General features: G+C 41.6%; 1 protein-coding gene across 1 annotated transcript in view; it reads right to left on the bottom strand.

Moving 5' to 3' along the window:
• Positions 1–4,727: 4,727 nt before the first annotated feature.
• LOC306737382 (adenylate cyclase 9) overlaps positions 4,728–22,693 on the bottom strand; it is a gene marked incomplete at both ends in the record, with an annotated part of 30,590 nt that continues 12,624 nt past the window's right edge. Inside the window, 10 exons of the mRNA XM_079219108.1 lie at positions 4,728–5,762; positions 6,000–6,279; positions 7,741–7,770; positions 8,402–8,544; positions 10,274–10,433; positions 12,132–12,349; positions 13,263–13,365; positions 14,041–14,315; positions 14,603–14,710; positions 15,298–15,497. Coding sequence (XP_079075234.1) covers positions 4,728–5,762; positions 6,000–6,279; positions 7,741–7,770; positions 8,402–8,544; positions 10,274–10,433; positions 12,132–12,349; positions 13,263–13,365; positions 14,041–14,315; positions 14,603–14,710; positions 15,298–15,497 — 2,552 coding nt within the window. The remainder of the gene's footprint in view (positions 5,763–5,999; positions 6,280–7,740; positions 7,771–8,401; positions 8,545–10,273; positions 10,434–12,131; positions 12,350–13,262; positions 13,366–14,040; positions 14,316–14,602; positions 14,711–15,297; positions 15,498–22,693) is intronic.

Raw genomic sequence — 22,693 nt, 5'->3', positions numbered from 1 at the left:
ACACTACGGCTCCTGAACGGCGTCAGGGGCTGAATCGCCGCACTCTGAAGGGGAAATCAGATATACGGAGCTTTTTTTGCCCGACGACCACCGATCCTAGTCCCGTTTTTTCACACAAAATGTCTCCGAGGCGATGTTAAGCTTTCGTTTTCTGGGGAAGGACGCTGTCATATCGCGGTTAGGACGCTCGATTTTCTACGTAAAACCCAGTGTTGGACCGAAATCCTAATTCCGAGCCACGACAAGATGGCGGCTGTTGATTCCTTCGATACAAAAAAGTTTTTTTTTTTCTTTTCCAGATCGTCTGTGGAGGGGGAGGGGCCGCGCATTCACGCCCTACGTGAAAACACCGCGCCTTTTGGCCGCTGGGGGCGCCACAGCACCGTTTAGGAGTCGGATCAAACATTTAAGTCATTTCACAAGTACATTGAAGTTATCAATATTAAAATATAAAATTCTACATTGAATAAATATATTCCAAAATCATTTTTGCGCATTCATTTTTAGGTCTGTGTTGCATGTTATTTTATGCAGGTTCTCACAGTGAATATTTAGTCAAATATACTGCCGATAACGCACTATAAACTTCTGCCTTATTGACTGTTTTTGGACCTTCTTCCCTAAACTTGGCCAACATGCAATGTGAATATAGCCTGACTGCCCACATCTCTGATTTACTCAGCAGTTTAAAAACCAAACAGAATTGCAATTCAGTCTGACTATCAGGCTATGGTTTAACATTAATTCATCTCTATCTTATACTTCACAGTGGACTCAACTGTTTTTTGCATGGAGATTTATTTCTCTCATATTGAAAAAAGAGTAATAAAGTTATATCACTCCCATTTACTCAAACAGACACACATTGAACCAATATTGATAATACGTGTCGCTTTTTCATTGTTTTCTGGCAAAATCTGACACATGCACATGTATAAAAAAAAATCATATGTGACATAAAATAACTGCATATGTACAAACACTGAGTGCTTTGTGCAAATGTGTACAGATTACGATCATGTGTTGATAAATGATACATGGGTAATGTGCACAAAAACATACATAATACATCTCATTCATGAGCATAACACAAATACACAAATCAAACAACCGTCTAATTTTCGTCCCAGTGTAATTTAATACACATACGGGTTGAATTTATAATAAAAAGATGTGGGGCTGTCACCATTTAAAGGAGTGATTAGGCGATGCCGTTTTGCAAGTGCAAATAAAACACTCACCCTTATTTTTCACAAATCAGATTTACATTTCTTAAACAAAAAGGGATGACTGAATGCCATAAACCTGTCCTCAATGCACAAGGCTGTTTTCTGCATTTTTTCAACTGGAGCGCTGAACCTTGAAATACACTTCTATCCCTCTGCCAAAACTAAAACAATTATTGTCATACCCACATCAATACACTGTCAGAGAAGGATACAATCCAAGTAACCTTAAATGAGCAAAGCATAGTGATTTGAAGAATCCCTCTTGCTGGCAGTACATGCTTATTGTTCAACATAAGTGTGGAAAGCATGATATTGAAATGAAACAAAAAGAATGATAGTATGGTGCAGAGTCAGACTGAAAGTGTTGTGCGTCTGGCAAAAAAGAAAACTGCTCATTCGTTCCCATGCAAAAAAAGATCACGCACACATCTCCCCTTCCCTCGTCTTACAGATAACAGAGCCAGCAGTGTTCACTTTAATATTTTATTCATACATGTGTACAGATGTGCGCTACTGGAGAGGTGGTGTGCGCATCAACAGATTGAGCCCCACATCTCTGTTTCCTTCAAAACTGATACCTGATATTGCCGTCTGTTTCCAGAAGTTTGCGTGGTATGGTTTATTAGGTTTGGCAAACTTGAGCGTGTTGAGAATATGCATTAAATTAGTAGTTTGTCTGTTAGAAGAATATTTTAAAATCTATGACAAGGATTTGTGCTAATAAAGCGGATTTTGTGTATAAATGTGTGTGACCTGATTTAGAGTGACGGCTTTTGGAGGAACTTCTTTGGATTTTAATGCATTTATGCTCCTAATGTTATGGTTATTTGACACACTGACTAAACATATTCCTCATTCAAAAGGCACTGGTTGTGTATGTTTGGAGTGCACAGTGGTGCAGGTAAACAGAGATACTTTGTATGCTCTAGATGGAGAAGATGGATGGTTCCTCCTCATCTCTGTATCTCTGTGTGTGACCATAGCTTCCAAAGGTAAGATTCTTAAGCCCAAATGTTGACCTGTCTCTAAAAGAGGTGGCGGTGATTTGTGTTTGCAGGATTAGATTTCCAATTTTAGAGCTTTCTCCATTTTAAAGAACGCAACTACATGTGTGACATCCCTCTACAGATCAGGTAACAACAGCAAAATAACATTTTAACAGTGGCCATGTAGTTGATTGATTTCTTTTTGCATCCGACGACAGTGATCTTTTATCGTGTTATTCACTTGGAGTAGAAATTAAATATCTTTCTTGCACACATACACCCAAAGTACAGGAAGGAAACAAGTGCTCTCAGGAGTAAAGACAAAAGCATGAAGTGAGTAAAGAGCAAAGCGAATTAGAGAGGTGCCAGCTATTTGATGAGAACACCACCACCACACTATTCCAGGCAACCGGTTATTGACAGACTGAAAGAACTGGAAAAGAGAAAGAGAAAGAAAATAAGAAAAAAGATGGAATTTGTCCCCACCAAAAAATTGCAGAAAAACCTGCACAACGGGCATCATTTCCTCAAACATACAATCATAATCTATCCTCGTTATGCAAACAGCATGATAAAAAACTTTCTGAAAACCAAGATACTCAAAAATACAGTCATACTTTTTAGGCACCACAAAACAATCAGCTAGTTTAGGTTGCACTGCACCTATAGATCACTCAATTAAAGTGGCAATTTAGGTATATTGATACAGTAGAGGGCCCCCTCCCGTATAAAGGCTGTGACTGGATGAAGTTAAAAGTCCCACCCCATCAACAGCACATCACTCAGCTAAAGGCAGACAATACTTAACTATTGAATACATCTATAGTGAGGGACTGACCAATGTCTGTTTTTTTCTTTTGGCGATGAAGGCAACGATTGGAGCTACATTTTGAGTGTGAGGTTTTAAATACAGCACTGTTGTAACTGTGGTTGTTCTGTGCTTCGACACTTTAACCAACGGCAATGTGGACCACCCTATCATCGATCAATAACTTCACAGTGATTGTCCATCACAGTCCCACTTCACGTGACACTCCACTCCAAATCTTTTGAGTATCAAACTCTCACCCCTCTGTTGGTCACCACAAGTCTGGTGTGTTTTTCTTTTGGTTAACAAATGAAGACAAAAACCAACAATGAATCGATCATAGTCACAAGTATTGTCTGATAGATCTTATTCCTGTTTCTTTGAGCTATGTTGTTGACAAAAACTAATAAAACATATCAATGAGTACTGGGTGCCATTTTATTTCATTACAACCAAAATGGGCTCTGTATTTACATTTTGAGTCACCATCCTGCTGCTGTGAAATATTCACTAGCTCACCACACTAGCTACTGAATACAGTCCCCAATAAATGAACTACTTGTTTGAGAAACATTTACTCAAAACTACAAGGCCCAGGAGCATCATGCTGGTCTCTTGGTTAGCTCAACTTTTGCATGTCAATCCCCATCTCTCTCCTCTTACTTTCATTACTTTCTGATGAAAAATACATCAAATATCCCCGAACAAATAAAAAATACTATAGTGCCCACTGTTGGGATTGTGTTTCATACTCAAAAGATGCATCTTGGGTGGAGTATCACTTTAAATATATTTAAAGTGCCTTCCTGCTTTTGTGATGATCTCACTGTTTAAAACCACCTTTTCTTCTAAATCTAAATTCCCTTTTCTGTTTGATTTTATGCTTTGGATTGTACTCGTTGCGACAGACAAGAACTCTGTTTAAATGTTCTTAAAAGCTATTTCAACACTACCATCCAAGACATTAGCAGCCATTTTAATAGCCACTTCACGGTAATAACTTTCAAAATACAAGTGGTCGAGAAAACACTGTGCAAGACCTGTGCTTAAAATGTGCATTTAGCTGCTACACAAACTAATATCTATGCAGCGTGCTTTGTAGCGTGTCTCTTTTACTGAGACGCTAGCACAAATGAATACTGTATTAAGCCCTCAAGTCAAAGCAGAATACATAAATTAACACTGCTTCATGTGATTCCCTCATTCTTCCCATAGTTCCCTGCTCAGCCCCTCACGCTGCACTGGCCCTTATATAGAATCTAAAATAATTTCCCCTTAAGTAAGGTCAAGACTGTGATCAAGTTAAAACAAGTGATATGGCACAACAATAATTATATTTTTAAAGAAATACTTGCATTGAAAACAAAAGCATGGAGTAAGAAACCACAGCATGTTCCTTATCCTAAATTTGTTAAAACTTTGTTCAGTAATTTATATTTGTTCATTCACTGTTCTAGTCCTGTAGGCACTTAATAAGAAAAAAGGAAACGAAAAAACAGCAAGAACAACATCAACAGTCTTCCTTTCCTCTGAACCCTTTTCAGCCTTCTCCCCTAATACCCTGCTGTGCTCAACACAGGTCTAGTCCACCCCAGCACTTAGGCAACATTACCATCAAAGACATCAGTCAACATTGATGTCGGAGAGTCAGGCAGCAGCTGGGGCAGCAAGGGGACAGAAGTCACAGGAAGAGGACAGCAGGGATCAGAGGCGAGCATAAAACTCCTCGTTGAGTTTTGATAGCTCGTTGGCCTCCCCCTCTTCCTCGTCCTCCTCCTCCTCTTGAAGTGCGAGAGGAGCAGGCTGCACCTGGGAGGGCTCTTGTGCGGCACTAGGCTCTGGGCCCAGTTCAGAGTGGGGAGGGAGGTGATGGTCTATGGCAGGGGACTGGTGTGGAGGGTCCCTATATCCCTCCTCCCTCACCTCTGTGGACTTTGCTTGGACAGGCTCAGGCCCTGCTCTTGAAGGCCTTACGGCACTTTGTGGTTGAGGAGTGACTGTGGAAAGATGGGGGGAGGAGGGAGGAAGAGCTGCTGCCTGGACAGATCCCAAAGTCGTATGGACTGTCGATGCCATGGAGGAGAGTCCGAGGCTGGCGCCCAGCTCCGCCCGATCTTGATACATACTTTCCCCACTTTTGGGGAACAGAAAGGTCCTCATTTGACCTTTGCCCTTAACATTAACTGTACCTCTATAGTCAAACTCCAAGCCCATGGCACTCAGCACTGCATGGCTCTCCTCGCTCACCTGCACCCGGCACTCCACCCCGGTGGAGTCCATGCGGCTGGCAATGTTCACCGTGTCACCCCAGATGTCATAGAGCAGTTTAGTGGTGCCGATCACTCCCGCTGTCAGCGGCCCGTGGTTAAACCCAATACGGAGCTTGAAACCAAAGCCCAGCATGTTCTTGTTGAAGTCGTCCAGGACGCCCATCATCTCCAGGGCAAAGTTGAAAAGGGCCCTCAGGTGAGCGTGTGGAGAGTCATCATCATTCTCAGCCAACTGCCGGACATTCAGTCCGGACGCAGCCATGTAGGTGGCACCAATTGTCTTGATCTTTTCCACGCTTTTGAATTCGGGTCTGCGAAGGAGCTCGTCAAAGTCTCCAATTAGTTCGTTGAGAACACGGTAGCACTCTTTTCCCCCCTCGTAGCTCTCTTCATAGAACTCACTGAAGTTTACGATGCTGGCAAAGATCACGCCCACACTGTCGTGGTTCTTGGAGTAGCTCTGGGTTACCTGAGGAGACAATGACATGTGTTGAAATATTTTGAACTTTAACATGTGCTTATATTTACGATGACATTGATGCTACAAGGTTTATCATTTGTATCTTTCATCTTCTTCATTTAGGAAAAGAAATACGAAGAAGAATGTCATTTTGGATTTCCTTAAAAACGTTGGGTTCTGGATTACAAAACAAGCAAAACAAATATATGAATTAGGCATTAGGTTTTTTTCAAAAACTTTAGAAACCTTGAGATGGTCAGCAACGTGGATGGGGATGATGTTGCCCAGTAACCACTCCGCCTGGTCTCGCATCGTCTGGATCTTGAACCGGTGTTTGTCAGCCTCTACATTGCCATGGTAATGGAGACGGTAGCTGACCTCGAACTCACGGTTAAGGAACCAGACCAGGAGAAGAAGCAGGAAGAAGGCCAGGACAGCCTCTGGGACCAGAAGGTCAAGAGGTCGCGGGGGAGGTTCAGGTGTGACCAATGCTGAATCACCATCCCTGGATGTGGAGATGTTCAGTCTGAGTGAGAATTCGGAGACAACAGAAGAAAAGTAAGAGTGGTTCAAGTTGAACATAGGAACCGCAAACAGGAAAACGGTTCATAGGATTGAGAAGAGAGATGAAATGGAGGCCGGAGAATTCCACGCAGATTAAAAAACAGCTTCCCATGTTCCACCTTGCTTCTCCTGCACCAGCTTGTTGTGAGGTGCTGTATGAAGATGACATGACATCATAACGACATATTTCTAATGCATCCGTGTTAAAGTACGATAACAGGATTTTTGGAGTCACTCCCTCAAAATCATTATGCGAGAGTGTATTTTAATATTTGCAATTGTACCTCAATGTTCAAATTCACCATAGTGGAGGCAGAAATACTGGTTTCTCCACTGGCCTCAATAAATCACATTGAATACTCACAACGAGCTGACTGCATAGCAACATGTTCATCCCTAATGAAAACAACATGGTTATCCTCCAGCTTCTCTGAGAATGTTGTCAAAAAGCATTGTGGGAGATGTGGAAAATCACTTATTCAAACTACGTGAGGGATAAAATTATATATTTATTATATATTCCATCCAGATTTAAAAAAAGTGTATCATCTCCTTCATTTACAAAGCAAGATGAAGTACTGAGAAGTTTAGTTTCTTATGTCAGTTTATTTGTGATCTGAAGATTTACTTTGAACAATATACACACTATAACCCAAATAGTGCCTTACACTAATTATTTAGCAATTAACACAAATGAACTGTAAGGGTCTGAGGGGCAGGGGAGTGTCTGCAATCTTTAGAGCTCTGGACTGAGCTATGTTTTCAGTTATTTTGTGTTTGTTTAATTAAAAACTGTTCAAACCTGCAGAACTGACTCTGCCTGTGATTGCTGCACTGCCCTACCTTCTGTGTCCTCCGTACCTTCCTGTCGCAGTACATACAAGGATACTGAATGCAAGACAGGTTTGAAGGGTTATGTGTCCTTAGAAACCCGCCTCAGTAACATCATGTTCCCTGCTGGTTGACAGGCTCATAAAAGCTGAAAAATACCTGAAGGCATTCTGACTGCAACATTGGCTCATACAATTATTTAGTTGGAACAGCAGTGTGCTCAAGTATGATTCAAGCCGAGTTTGTATCCTGTAAGCCTTAATACGGTAAGTAGCTGCCAATCAAAATGCTATCTGATAAAGAAAAAGAAGAGTCTTTTCCAGGCCCCCCTCTCCTTCTCTAACTTGTGGCTCTTATAAAAAAAGTCAAGCAGGCACGGGCATTATGAGACATTTCCACCACTAGTGACATTTAGCAGCCATTACTGCTGGTGCACACAGGGGGTGAGAGAGAAGGAAAGGTGAGTAGAGAGATTGAGTAAAAGCCAGACAGAGCCGCAGTTATAAAATATATGAAAAGCAAGCCGTCGCTTCTGTTGACCCTTCAAATGTCATTCATCCATCATCCCCTCTGTTTCCACGAAGACACTCACCCATGAACTGTCAAGCTGTTATTACGGGACCTGAAAGACGACAAGAGTGGTGTCAGTCAGAAGAAAGGAGCGGTCACATGCACACACCCACATGAATGAACATAATGCAGATCATGTTCAATTTAAATTACAATGTTTGAGAATTATTATTATTATGAATTAATTAATACATGAATAAAACTCATCTATCAAGGACAGACGCAGATGAAGATCGTATAATGTACTGAATATCTATTTATTTATTTAAAAGAAAATCTACATCTCAAACACAGAGCTTTCAATTTCAGTTTTCAAATTGTGTTGTTAATCCCTGGTTTCACTTACCTGCTTATCAACTGCGTGCATTGATTTATTTGACACTTGGGAATGTTGTACTACTGCACGATGATCAGTGCTTCATATTTCACTTGTATGAAGTCTTTGAATTGAATAAAATGTGAGATACCACACCTGGTGTATATAGTATAACCATGTATCTGTGTATATACAGCATCGGTTGTGTGTGTGTGTGTGTGTGTGTGTGTGTGTGTGTGTGTGTGTGTGTGTGTGTGTGTGTGTGTGTGGGTGTGTGTACACTGCATATTTACTGCACTATTTCAGTGCACTGCATTTAGTATTTGTGCACTTATGCCAATATTGTGCACTACATGCCCACCTGTACCTGTGCAAGGGGCTGTACAGCAGCAGCAGCAGGGCGACCCCTGTAGCAGTGGCCAGGACTGAGCGCATCCAAAAACTTAGCTGGCAGAAGTTACAGTACTGGATGATGGCCAGGATGGTGGCACAGCACAGGAACATGGTCACCTGGAGAAAAGAGCCTTGTCATTAAAGGGATTCAACAAAGCAAGTAAGGACTATACTGTGAAAGCAAAACAGAACGGGTCTCTACAGTTCTGTATATTATACATACAGTATATATATTACCAACAATGTGTTGGATTTTACAGTCGAATGAGGCTATTCTATTGGGAAAGGAGAGTGGTCAAAGAGAAGGCTATCAGGACAAGCTAACACATTTTGTCTCATATCGTGACCAACGAGAGACTTGACATTGGGCAACATCAACACTCATATTACTAAGAACTCCTCATCACATATTTGTATGTCAATGTGTGTATATGTCTGATCGTCCGAGGTGTCAATCAGATTCATCTATGCAGCACAACAATATTTAATTTTAAATGATATTTTGACACACATTTTGCCTTTGACAAATATTGCACCTCCTGCTATTTGAAAACTCCAGTAGGCCATTTTGTAATGATAACATTTTGAATAATTGTTCAGCCCTATTTTGCTTGTCTTTTCGTTCTAGTACATACAATCTAGATGTTAAATGCAATATGAACAGAGACCGAGCTTAAAAGGCACTAAAGTCCAGAAAACAGCATGTCTAATTAACAACCCTCTGTGAAACTACCACTTTGATCTGCAAGCCCCGAAGAGATGGGGCGAGTGGAGGGGTGAGACAGAGCAGGGTGGGAGAGAAATGGATAGAGAAATGGGGTGTTGAAAAACAAGATCTCAGAACACCACACATCTTGCAAGCAGCCGTTGGCTCAAAGCTGGAAAAAGAGGATCAAACTTATACAGATGGCCTCGAATCAAAACAGCACAAATAACGCTGTGAAGTATGGCTGCTCTCAATCTTCTCACATGCAGGACTCGGAGAAGAAGAAATGTCAACATTTCTGGTGCCAAGGTCCACAGGCGAAGCCTCCTGAAGCCTCTGAGCTGTTTTCCTTCGACAGTTCCTAAAAGAGCTAATGCCAGCTAACGGCTCTGCTGGCCTCCATGGATCTCTGGCTTCAAACCACCATGGGCAAGATTTCAAACTGCCGACTCCTCTCTGCTTATTTTGGCTTCAGTCAGTGAGGGCAAACCATTCTAGTAGTTAAATCAGCTGCAGGACTAGTACTAATGGTGATAGTGATTGCAGCCTTTGGGCGGCTGTAGTTCATGGGTCGTTCTGAAACCACAAGGTATAGTTCACATGTCGAAGTGTCCTTGAGCAAGACACTGAAGCCCCAGTTGCTCCCCAGGTGCTTCACAGCAGCACACTGCTCCTTGATTACTAGGGATGGGTTAAATGCAGAGAATCATTTCCTCAAGGGGATTAATAAAGGATCATTTCTTCTTCTTTCTTAACAGCTGGAGCGGCAATATTGTTAAATATTAGTAAGGAACAGAGAGAGATGTAGTGCAACGGCATATGTTGGATATTTTAACTTAAAATCTATAGTAATACTATAATTATTGTTAATTCTCTTAAATGTCTCACTATTATTTCACTAATTGTTTCAGGATTAAATAAGGCACAGAACTGGTCATCAAGCAAGCTGCAAACAGTGTGATATGAAGCCCATTTCTTCAGAATTCCTAAAACAGTGATGGACACACAGACTCTCTAAGTGCCCACTTACAGGACAGTGTCTACTCTTTGACTCATTCACACAGACACACACACACACACACACACACACACACACACACACACACACACACACACACACACACCAATGGGCATGTTTACCTGGAGGGGCAAGTGGACGCAGGAGGTGAGGTGGGACAAGACGGAGATGGCAGGAAGGGAGACTAACACAGCCCCAATCACGTGACGGGGGACCCAGCCAGAGACCACCAGGAGCAGGGAGCGGGTACAGTTCATCACACTCTCCAGATAGAAGGCCATACTGCAGCAGAGGAGAGGAGGACAGTGAGTTAGGAGGAGACAAACCCAAAGCATTATCAGTTCATTCTGAATGACACCAAAATAAGAATCAACAAAAACATGACTGAATTAAATAGTCAAACACAAAACAGTAGAAAAAACATATTATCTTTCCCCGTATGACTCCAACCCTTGTCCTCAACTGCAGTAGAATTTTAGCAGTCATTCATTAAGACACATTATTAAAACATAAATAGTAGTTTCAAGTAGTTCCAAGTAGTTTTTTTGGTGCCAATTTCTGAGCCAATACTGGTCCTTCAAAAAAAGCCAGTCATATCTGAAAAAGGAAGTTAATCGATTGTGGTGTGGGAGCCAACCACCACATTAATTAATTCGTTTTGATTTCAGTGGAGAGTTGTGGTGCAGTGGGATGGTCAATCACTGGTTTTTAATCCTGAGCCACTTAGGCCCAAGAGATGCCGGGGGCTTTTCAGTAAGCTTAATTATCTCCTTGACTCCTTTCTTTGCGAGGAAGAGAATCGAGAAGAGAGCAGCCGAGACAGCAGGCATTTAACAAATGAAACATCATGGCCGACAGGCCTGCATCCCAAAGCAATGTATCTATTAAATGACGTGTGGCGCCGATTCATCAGCTATCCATTGTTTTTGTTTTAGCGCTGTATTTTATGGTCAGATGAGCGTAACACTGTTCATGACAACTTATAGACTTACTTTACATTCACAACATGACATAATGTGTGAGATACAGATAAATATATAGATATATAGAGATCAATATTAGAGACCACCCACCAACCCAAAATAATAATTTCCTCCAATTTAGAGATCTGCATCGTGGACATTTCACTCCCCCTCTACCAGTCCCTGTAAGCCATGTTACTTTTACAATGATGTATTGTAGATTATTGATGTGGAGCTATGAGTATTTTCTTTCACAATTTACTTGTGAGAGGCTGTTTTCAGTAATTGTAATGTTGTCATGATAGTATGGAGACATTTAAGCAGCAAAACTGTATGAACTTGACAGAGGAAACAGAGACTAAAATAATCAATAAAGTTATGCTTCTGTTCCTCGTGCGTAAATGCACACAGTGAGTTGTCTGCTGTTGAGCAGAAGCAGACAACAGCTCTGCTCTGTTCACATTTTAGATAATGTAATCAATATTTTCCTTATTCATGATGCATTACTACAACCATCCACTGTTAATATTTATGACTCAACCCGCCCAATCTGTGGATTAACCGATGCCTATCACTAAAATAATTGTGTAAATCACTACAAATGTTTGTATGAAAAGTGCTATACAAATAAAGACAGACATTTATGATACATATGGTTGGGTGATATATATATTATAAACTACAGACATGAAAACAAAAAATAGAGCAAATTAGTGCTGAATGAAAGAGAATGAGAAAGACAGCAGAAAGTGTGATCGTCTTAAATGACGACAATTCATGAATTCACAGGGGAACAGTTCTATTTAACGAGTCATGCCATGGTTTGAGATTACTCAAGGTCGCTCTATGGGCCCTATAATGTGGATGATTGCCGGATGATCTGATATTTTAATCTGAATCCTATTTGGAAACAAACACTTCGATATCACTGGGCCCTGATGGCACAGCACTGACAACACAACAGCTTAAATTACATTTCAGATACACAAAAGCACACCCACAGGCACAGCCTCCTCACCGTATGGAGAGCACCAGGGAGGCCAGCTCCAACAGGCCAGCCAGGGGAGCCAGGGCCAAAGCAGCGGGAGCTGGAGGGCCCACAGTGTCTGGGCTCACCAGAGGTGGAAGGAAACAGGCCAGTGTCAGGGCCAGGAAGACAAAACAGCTGAGAAGAACATCCAGGAAGGAGCTAAAGGTGGAGCTCGCGAATGTCTGCACTTGCACCAGGTTCTTTACCTGGAGAGGAAGAGGGATGGGAGATCAGAAGCTACATTTTCCATAGAAATCATGCATGCAGCAAACACCGGTGTTTCACCATCATTTGAGTGTCTACTTCAGATCAAACTGCAGTTGGAATTAATTTATGCAAGAATTACATTTCAAAACATTTGTTAGGTACTGAATATGATGAGTATCCAATGCATACACAATAAATCACCAAAACATAATTCTGTTGTTTTTTAGTATTAAGTATGCAGTAGTATGTGTACAAGCTTAGAGTATATATGCATGCTTATCTTGTCTGTCGCCTCCCTTACTTACCTTTGAAAGAGCGCAAAATAAACACAGAGTTATGTATTGTGTGGTTATAAGGTTATCATAGTAAATAACTATCATGGTGACTGTGTAAAGAAAGCATGATTTCAGTGTGTGGGGAAAACAATTAAAATGTCAAATGCTTTTCAATTTAGTTTCTTTGTTTGTTTAGTTACATTTCACTAAAAGCAGTTGAAAGTTTTATTTGAGGTGTATTTTTCTTTACTATATTGAAATTTTAAACTAATGCACAAATGAGTTGCCACTTCACAGTCAAGCCACGCCCAAGTACAAAGACTGATCATCAATGAGCATCACTGTCGACGCATGAACTGAACTGAAGAGGTTGAACGTCAATGCTTTTGAGCTCTGTAGTGACGCTGGTGTAACAGCAGGGGGCTGCAAGGCTGTGAGGTCAAAGCAGGCCAAGTGGAACTGGTCCTGTGAGTGTGACAATGTGTTGCACTAATGTGGCATAACATTCACAGTCAGACGCAGGCCAAAAGCTATCTATAAACCCCTAGATGTGTGACAACACTATTGTTTGTCCAAGAAGTAGTCGAAGGTTAGTGCCACATGAGGCAATGATGAGTCTTATAATTACAGTGCGTACCTCCTCCTTGTAGCTGCTGCGATACGCCTTTTCCAGAGGCCTCTCGAGGAAGTTGAGGCTGATCTTGTTGATGGGTGGCTTGAAAAAGTAGTCCTTCATCAGACTGTGAACCACAGAGAAACAAGACAAAATAAAAAGGGAATATATTTTTCCATAGGATGTCAAATATTTCTGAAAACGAACGCTTTTTGATCTACTTTTACAGCTCCTCTACGTTGAGTGGATGTTAACATTTTGCAGATGGGATATTTCAACCTTTTCTGACATTTTCATTCAAACCTGCATTTCTTAGTCCAGTTGAATTGGACTCTGGTTAGTTTTCCCCCTGGGTACAATTCGTCTGGGCAGATCAGAACACACCAATCGTACTCTGGTGCTGCCTTTTCTATGGCCTCTCAATGTAGAGGTATCAAGTTATCCAATGACAATAAGTGTGGAACATTTGCTTTCTATTTTTATAAGCACCCTGAGGACTTTCTGTGTGGAGTTTGCATAGTTGTCTCAGTATTCATTTGCATTTCCTGACACACCCTGAAGACACGTGAAATGTGAGGGTGAATATATCTTATCTTCTGCTATTTATAACTGTTGTGGAATGAAACACACCTGGAAATGGTGAACATTATGGAGAGAAGTAAAATATATAAAGATGAGATCTTACTCGTGACCAAATGGATTCCTTCACCCTGATGCACTCTATAACCCTTATCATGAATAAAACTTCACCCTTCAGTAATATAATCAGTTCATAAATTCTACCTTCAACCTCTTTGCTTACCTGTCCTCCCTGATAACGTCCACAAAGTGGGCGTCACTCTTTTCTCGGAAGTTCTTGGTACGCAGCTGGATCAGTGCGGAGTGATCCATTCCTGTGCCAGCTGTCCCTGTGCCACCAGCCATGCCGAGACTGGTGCCGGTTCCCGTGCTAGTGCTCGTCTTCTTCTCTTTCTCCTGAAGCATGTCACACAGGGAGTTCTGGCTGGCTCGCACTGGGTCCTCCAGCGGGGGACTCAGGAGGCCGTTGGCTGCTCTGGGACTGTGACCTGGGATGAACTGGGTCAGGATGAGAAGTTGAAGAAGAAAGAAGAAGAAGAAGAGAGGGATAAGATTCCGAAATTGGAAAAGAAGCAGAAGAAGCAAAGAGAATGGTAATGTGAATGACATTGGGTAGCTTAATTAAAAAAATAGGTTATAAATTATTTTGAGGTTTTAATGTCAGAAAGCAACAATTGAAGAAATTCAAGACATTTTAATACCAATCAAGGCCTTGTTTTCAGATGAATTATTCAATGCCTTTTACTAAGATTATTTTGGGATCTGCGAGAACCCCGGTGTTGTACCTTGGCACTGCTGGTCTTGTGCTCCTCCTGGCAGCCGTTCAGCACAGCAACATCTTCACCCTGCTCTGCCCCCGACGACAAGATCACACTACGGGGCACGAAGGGAGGCTAGGGAGACAAAGGGACGGTGGTGGGAGAGGTTGACAAATGAAAACATATCAAACAGAAGCAGTTTGAGATATAACAACACTTACACGAGGGTGGGCACTGTGGCTAAAGGACTACCTGCACTTATAGATGACATAAATCAGACTGGAATTTGGTAGTCTTGCAAAATGTGCAAACAGAAGTAATGTTTTCATGCGTGCAGTAATGCCCCTCTATAGTACAGCATGGGGACATTTAAGCAGCAAAACTAACTGTATAAACTTGACAGAGAAAACAGAGACTAAAATAATCAATAAAGTTATGCTTCTGTCCCTCGCGTGAAAATGCACACAGTATCCCTCAGTTGTCTGCTGTTGAGCAGAAGGGGACAGCAGCTCTGCCTAAAAGTGAATGCTATTTTGAGTGGTATAGCTGTGTTTTCAGTATTTTGAGTGGTATAGCTGTGTTTTCAGTCACAGAGACAGTGTGAAATAGTGCAACAGCATCATTTTCTTTCTTTTAGAAACAAACACAAACCATCACAGAATAAACAGTAGAGGTATCCATCTCTATGTTCCACCCTCAACCTTGTGTTTCTTCTGACTTACCCCCATCCTGTCTGGAGGTTGGTGGGGCAGCAGGGGCTCAGCAGCCTGTGCTCCCCCCGGGATGAGGTCTGGTGTGTGGGGCTGAGAACAGGAGGACAGGCTAGCCCCAACCAACTCCCCGCCTGACAGTCCCACTTGAGAACAGCCACACTGCGCCTCAAGCTCCAACTTCCTTCCTGAGATCAGGTAGGTTTTTAGCCCTGAGGAGAAGCACAAACAAATTATTACCTGTGCTCAAAACCTATGCTCACTCATATTCAGATCATTAATATAGCATCAAACAACTATTGTTTATGTAAAGGTATAGTCGAGTAATGTTGTCTTGAGTAGAGAATGAAGTTACTCTCCCTCTGTGTGTAATCCAATCAACTCTGATTTGTCTACATAGTTGGGCCACTCATGCTTTTAGTGCCCGCCGCTCTGCACTGCGCTCATACGGTGGTCACAGAAGCTAAACACTGTTAGCTCTGTCAGCACTGTTGTCCATTAGGGGTGTTAGCATCATTAGCTGCTAGCCACTAGCTCAGCCGTTGCCATGTTGAGAGACATGTGGAGGCACTAGAAGAGCTCCGAAGTTTTTATTAAGCAGCTTTAAGTAATGGAGGGAAAAGAAAAAAACTGAAGCGCACAAAAGAGACACAGATATTCCTGAAAATAATTAAGGCTTGATGGCGACACAACCTTTCAACAACGCATTAGGCTGAACCGCCACAAAGTAATAAGCAATCTGTTTATGCCAAACATTCACTGGGCAACAAATCCTCCAATGAGAGGATTGCTGCATGTTCCATCTGTTTACTCTGATGCCGAAAGTCAGTAAAGTCAGTCTACAGGACAATTAGTGATTTTGATTATTGATTGTTGAATTCAATTCTCAGGTACACATTCCTAACCTGCTGGTTATAGCTTCAAATATGCTAAAAGTAGCTTGTGTTTCTCTGTTTGAGATCATTATGAGAGAAACACTGTTGTATGTCGATGAGACTAAATCTGGTGTGAAACCTCACGGTAACACATTAACACACTTCATTTCTGAGTGACAGGCATTCTTTGTTTTTGACCTTCTGTGAAAAGATTCTTCACTTAACAAAATAGTGGCTAGTTGCAGACACACAATCATCCGAAACTAATTTGTTGCTGACCACACACACTGAAAACAAGGTGGTAATGTAATACTGGGTGTTTCACTATGTTTGCACATCAGCCGAGCGCTCTGGTCATCTTCACACTGGTGTGGGGCCAAAAAGGAAATATACAAACAGTGAATTAGAGTCATGGCCCATAGCCAGGCGCTATCAGCCTGTCCAAACACAGTAACCTGGCTAGTTGGCCTCTCTGTTCAAACAGCTGAAAGGTGCTAACGTTGTTAGCACGTTGAGGACTGAAGGAGTAACTAGGCCATGAAGGAACCTGGTCACGGAGTCTTTGTGGGCTCCCTGCCTTGACACCGATTGTCAGAGTTTCATTTAATTGTTATGTACACTGCTTTAAAAAAGAAGAAGCCTGAAACCAATTTTCAACACTACTTCTGTGTCTTTGTAGCAATCCTACTGCAGTGCATTCCTGCATCAGTGAGCTTTTAAGTGTGTGAGAAAAGAGCTTACAGGACGAATACTGTATATACTGTATTAATGCATGCCTAGTGCCCAGTGTCTAAGATTTCTTTTTAAAGATTGTTGTCATATTTTATCACTGCAAATGCAGCTTTTTATTGCTTTCCATTTACCCTGGAGAATTCTTTTTATGTAGTTTGGAAATTATCTGGAGTGAATGAGCACATTGGCAGTGTAAAACCGTGTAAAAAAAGGGAAACGTAAAGTCGTTCTATCCTTTCAAACAGTTGATGCTGTCCCGTTCTGACACAATAACAATATATTTGAAGCATGGTGTGAAGAAAGGCTTCATAAACAAATTGAGAAAGATGGATTCAGTGAAACTCCTCATGACCTGACTGAATGTCATGTTAACCGGCATCATGTAGTTTCTTATTCAAAAGAAAGAGGGAAAGATATGCAATGATGTGTCAACCTGTGTAAGTGTGACTGATGAGCATCCGACCCATATGTGAAAGCATGTGCGTCAGTCTGATGCTGAGTGGGTGTGTTCAGAAGTCAATTTGTGTACTACAGAATGTTTGCAATTTTTTTTTGTGAATCTAACATCCACACGCACATGTGCACACACACACACACACACACACACACACAGAGAGAGAGAGAGAGAGAGAGAGAGAGAGAGAGAGGCTGTTCACTCCCCCTCATGTCTGTCTGTCTCTCCTCTGACTGGTTGCATCTGCAGTTTTAATATCTCTTCATCACTGTAGATCCTCCCTCTGCTCTCCTCATACTTTGTTACTCATTTTCTTCTCCCTACCTTTTAAAATAGTTAGTGAGTCAGTCAGTGTAATAGCAATTGAATATGTTAATAGAGTAACAACTTCTATAAAACAATAATAAATAGTACATTCTGTATCGCTACAATTGCTTCCACTCCTGGTTTTCAATTTCAGTAAATGCTACAGAGCTCATCCAACCTGTTATTCACCATAACAACCCGAGGGAATCGTTGGCCTCTTGATTTTAAAATGTAATGATGGGGAATAAGGCCTTTGAAAAGTTAATTGTTTTCACTATTGACATAATTAAAGTACATTTCTATGATTTGGTGTATGATTATTTCATGGGCTAATCTGCCATAAAATGCTAATATAAAAGGATACAGCAGAGGTTAAGTTGGCCACTGTGAACCCGATGGGCATGACTGAGTATCACCACAGCTCTCTGTTCGAGTTCCGTGTCTGCATAAATATAATTAGTTATGAATGTGTAACTAACAATGAAATCATCTTGGGAGTCTGGAGGCACTGTGTGTCTTGTTCCAAGGCCTGGGACAGACAGACATCCTCAGCCGGTAGGCCAACAACAGCCCTAACTTTGGGTTTGAGTCCCTTGCCAAGCGGGCAACAAAGGCCATTTATGAGATCTCAACCCACTCTCTCCCACTCTCTCTCACTCTCTCACACACACACACACGTACACAGGTTCACTGTTGTTCTCTGCTGTTCATTTGCTCAGAGGCAACAGTTGTGCACCCGAAATTATTGTGAAATCAAATGTCATTACATTTGATTGCAGAAGAGGTAAATAAAGCTAAAAGCTTAATGTTTGCCTTGCTGGCAACTTTAAAAATCAGTGATCCGTAAGCCTTTTTTTACAACCGACATTTTGAATTGTCAGATTAGGAAAAGCAGGTGTTAGTAATAACCATAAAGATGGCGATGTGCTATTCAAGTGTCCCCGTGATGCTTGCCAAAGTGAGGCCGGCACAAGGTGCTTGCAGCAGGAAATGGCTTGCAAGCTTTTCAGACATGACTGTTACAAATAGTTCACTGATTAAAGCACTATTGAGATGTCAGTTAACAGGATTTCACAAAGATGTTGTGCCAATTTGATTATTAAATGCTTTAGACACAGGAGGTCTTAGAAATCGTGATTTTGCAGGCCAAACATATTTTTTTGCCAGCCAAATCAAATTGTTTAAAGATATTCAATCTTTGTTTCATTATAATGCATTTATTACGTCTTTCTTTACAGGGCTGCACAAAGGTAGTAAAGTAAGAACATGAGAAATGAGTTTACAGTTAATTACAATCCCTCCTTAGCACTGTGGAGGCTGGTTTAAGGCGTTTGCCGGTTACACTCGTTGTCTTATCGTTCTTCACCGTACATTTCGTTTGTCCGCCCTCTGACGTTTCCGAGTATAGAGAACGAACTGCTGGTTGAGCATAAACGTCTTTGGCTCGTGACAGTGAGCCGGTATGAACAAAACTAGGACACTGAAACTAAAGTCGCTAAAATGGCATCCAGGCATAATACATTTTGTTATTTACACTTTTCCTTTTCCTATTGTGACATGTGAAAATGTCTTCAGTGAGACAGGCCCACTAGGCAGATAATCTAATTTAGACAAAAGTGAAAAAAAACTTTCACAGGAGCAAAGGTACAAAATGTACCAAGCCACAGCCCACTGACAACACTTTATGTAAGAAGACTTCATAGTCCTTAATGCATAAAAATCTTTGTAAATATTATACATAAATATGTTATTTTCAGTTTGCAGGTGGATGAGATTGTCTGCTCAACAGAAGAACCTCAAATGATTTACTGTATTTAATGTATTGAATTACAAATGTTATTCAGTCATTTTCTTTACTTTCATGTCAGTAAAAGACCGGAAAACTACTCTAGCTGGAGATGTAGAGGCATACGTTGACCACAGACAGATACTCTAATGTCCATGGGAGGCAAAATGCTGACGAGTTCGAGACACAGACACAGAGGAGGTAGCGAAAGCAGAGTGGCAAACAGCGAAGAGATGGCGAGGGGGAGGAAGAGCCCAGGAGTACTCTGAAAGTCCCAGAGTTTAGCGGGCCTCGCATAACCCACATTCCTTGTCTACTTTCAGTTTAGATTTCTAACTTTATCAACAGGTTGGTCTAAACTCCAAAACAGGCCTTGAATTGTGAGTGCGTTTAGAGGTTTGACATAATAGACAGTGAAAAATGTTTGTTTTCCAACCATCAAATGCACAGTAGGTTAATGTGTGTGTGTCTGAGCGCCAGCTAGATGCTAGACAATGAAGTGCCACTGTATCTTGTGTGTTTATCCAAGCTCTGGGATACAACAGAGCTAATCCTTTACTGCTGAGTTTGTGCAGCCAAAGTCATTGAAACACATTGGTCTCTTGGGTGTGTGTACAGCCGCACATTTGTGCATTTGTGTGTTGATCCTTTCCAGGCTCTGTAAAGGCAGCACTCTGGGAAAGAAACTGACACGAGCACTTTAGGGTCTCAATGCAGCTCAATGGTTTTTATTGATTTATTCAGACCAGCTGGCTGGAACACAGAGGGTTCAGCTGAGGCCAGCCACTGCTACTACAACTACAATACACCCAGACACAAACACAAAGACAAAGAAATGTCCATACAGTATGTAGATCAAGTCATATACACAATGGCAGACCTGAGGAAGTCAACACAACCCAAACTATGTGTGACAACATGAGCAAAACATGGACATTACTAACACTGTTGGGGCTACGTCATAACATTTTACTTTAAAGCTAAATAATGAGATTCGAATGAGCAAGTTAAGAGCTAATTATATTTCAAAGGCCGGATAACAGATGCTGGTTGGAAGCAGAACAATGAAGTAACTGTCGGTCACTTATTCTGAGCTTGGATCCATTCAAGTCTAATTTTGGGCTCAGGTCCAGTTGTTTTTTGGGTCAGATTAAAATGTTCAAGCTTGTTTGAACAGAAACATCTGTACCAAGTGTTGCACTGAAAATTCTGCAATAAACACTAACATACACATAAAAATAAATGTTACATTTTTGTGGAGACTAATTTAGTTGTTTGTGTGTGTGTAGGTATGCACATGCGACCCCACACCCTCCAAGAGGACATAGCGCCTCACAAGACACCCTTTCCAGGAAATATGCAGCATCTGCCTGTCGGAGACATATTGGATGGTGACATATCTGAGCGAACACACACACACACATGGCCTTCCCTGCGAGTATGACTCATCCAAGGTAGTGCACTGCAGTGTTGCCGCCTTTGCCCCACATATCCTCCTTTATTAGAAATCACAGACAACGTGCAAACACACACACACACACACACACACACACACACACACACACACACACACACACACCTACACACACACCACATGCAATCACTTCCACAAGACTAAATATAAAGGGTGCATACACGTGAATGAATGAATGAATGAACAGAAGCATCAATGGGGAGGAAGCGTAGCTGAGTCGTCACATTCCACATGTACACCACAAGACCATACACACCATAGACACACACACACATCCGAAAATGACTCTCCAATGAGCACACCAAACTCACTAACACAGCCACGCATACAGATTCAAACGCATTGCACTGGTGCTGGAACATCTGGTAAATTCATCAATCAAAAAATTATCCTTCAACAATTTTGATAATTAACTAGAGTAAACATAAAGCAGAAATGTTAAATGTTTTCTGCGAACAGCTTCTCAAAAGCAAGGATTTGGAGCTTCTTCTCAAGATCACATCATCGTAACAGAGAGAAGTCTTATGCTCAGGGAAATTGTGATGGTTCTTTTTCACTGTTTATTGACATCACACAGAATATGAAAACCCGAAAAAAGTGTAATTTATGGATTATGGAAATGATCATTCGTTGCAGACCTACAAATCTCTCTGTTACCAACATAGAGCTGCTCACTCGCACTGACATTCTGATAAATGATTGCAGTGTTTTTTGATTGCATCCCTGTACACTCTGACCATCTAACATACTGCATGCTAAAACACACACACACACGCACACACACAAATTGTGCAGGAATGGACCTACAATAACTCACACAATGTCCTTCTACAATATTATATTAAATACTTCCTCTCACACACACACACACACACACACACACACACACACACACACACACACACACACATGGCTCAGCGGTCCCGATGAGAGAGTCTGGGTGAATGTTTTAGACTCAAGCTGACATTTCAGGCAATCCCCACAGGACCTTCCCAAACCACTATGCACTATGTACTTCCCGACAAATAACTTTTGACCTTGTGGCGGTTTCCGAGCGCATGATCAAAATAATCTCCAGTTCGCTTTTGGTCCCAACAAACAGAAAAGGGAAAATGCATGTGAACATGAGAGACAAAGAGGAACAATAAAATGCAACATTTACTAAATTTACTAATTAAGCATCAAAGCTACTTAAGTCAACCTCAAAACTGAGGCCGAAAAAGACAAATTAAATTAAATGAACATCCCTTTCTCCTCGAGATTCATCTAACCTTTCTCTCATTCTTCACTTTCATCTTGCTGCTTGGAATAGTCAGAAAATAAACAACTCCAGCACTAAAAATAGACTTCAACTTGTTTTCCCTTTTCACAGACTCGGCCTTCCCACTGTCCAACTTCTACTCAACTATGGCTCAAACCTTCGCCTTGAACTTCGTCTCTTTTGTCGTGCCAAACCTTATATCTTTCGCAGCCTCTCACTACCTATTTTTATATTTCGCTACTCTGTCTTGTCTCTGCTGTCATGTTCTCTCATTTTTCCTCCATCTTCCTTTCACTTAAACCTTCTCCCATCGGTCTCGTTTCTTTTCTCCCCCCTCCCTTCCCTACCCTCCCGTTCTCTCCCTGGTCAGTGGCGGGTCTTGAGAACAGGCCTTGTGCAACAGCAGATGCCTCCATATTTGGACACGCTGATGGAACCGAGGGATGAGGCTCTCACACGATCCTCCTTCAAGTACGCTCCCATTCCTCCCTCCTATCCATCCATCTATCCATCCATCCCT

The sequence above is a fragment of the Taurulus bubalis genome (assembly GCF_910589615.1).
Source record: "Taurulus bubalis genome assembly, chromosome: 6".
NCBI classification, from domain to species: domain Eukaryota; kingdom Metazoa; phylum Chordata; class Actinopteri; order Perciformes; family Cottidae; genus Taurulus; species Taurulus bubalis.
Note: the sequence above shows the minus strand (reverse complement) of the source record. Positions and strands in the feature narration are given on the sequence as shown.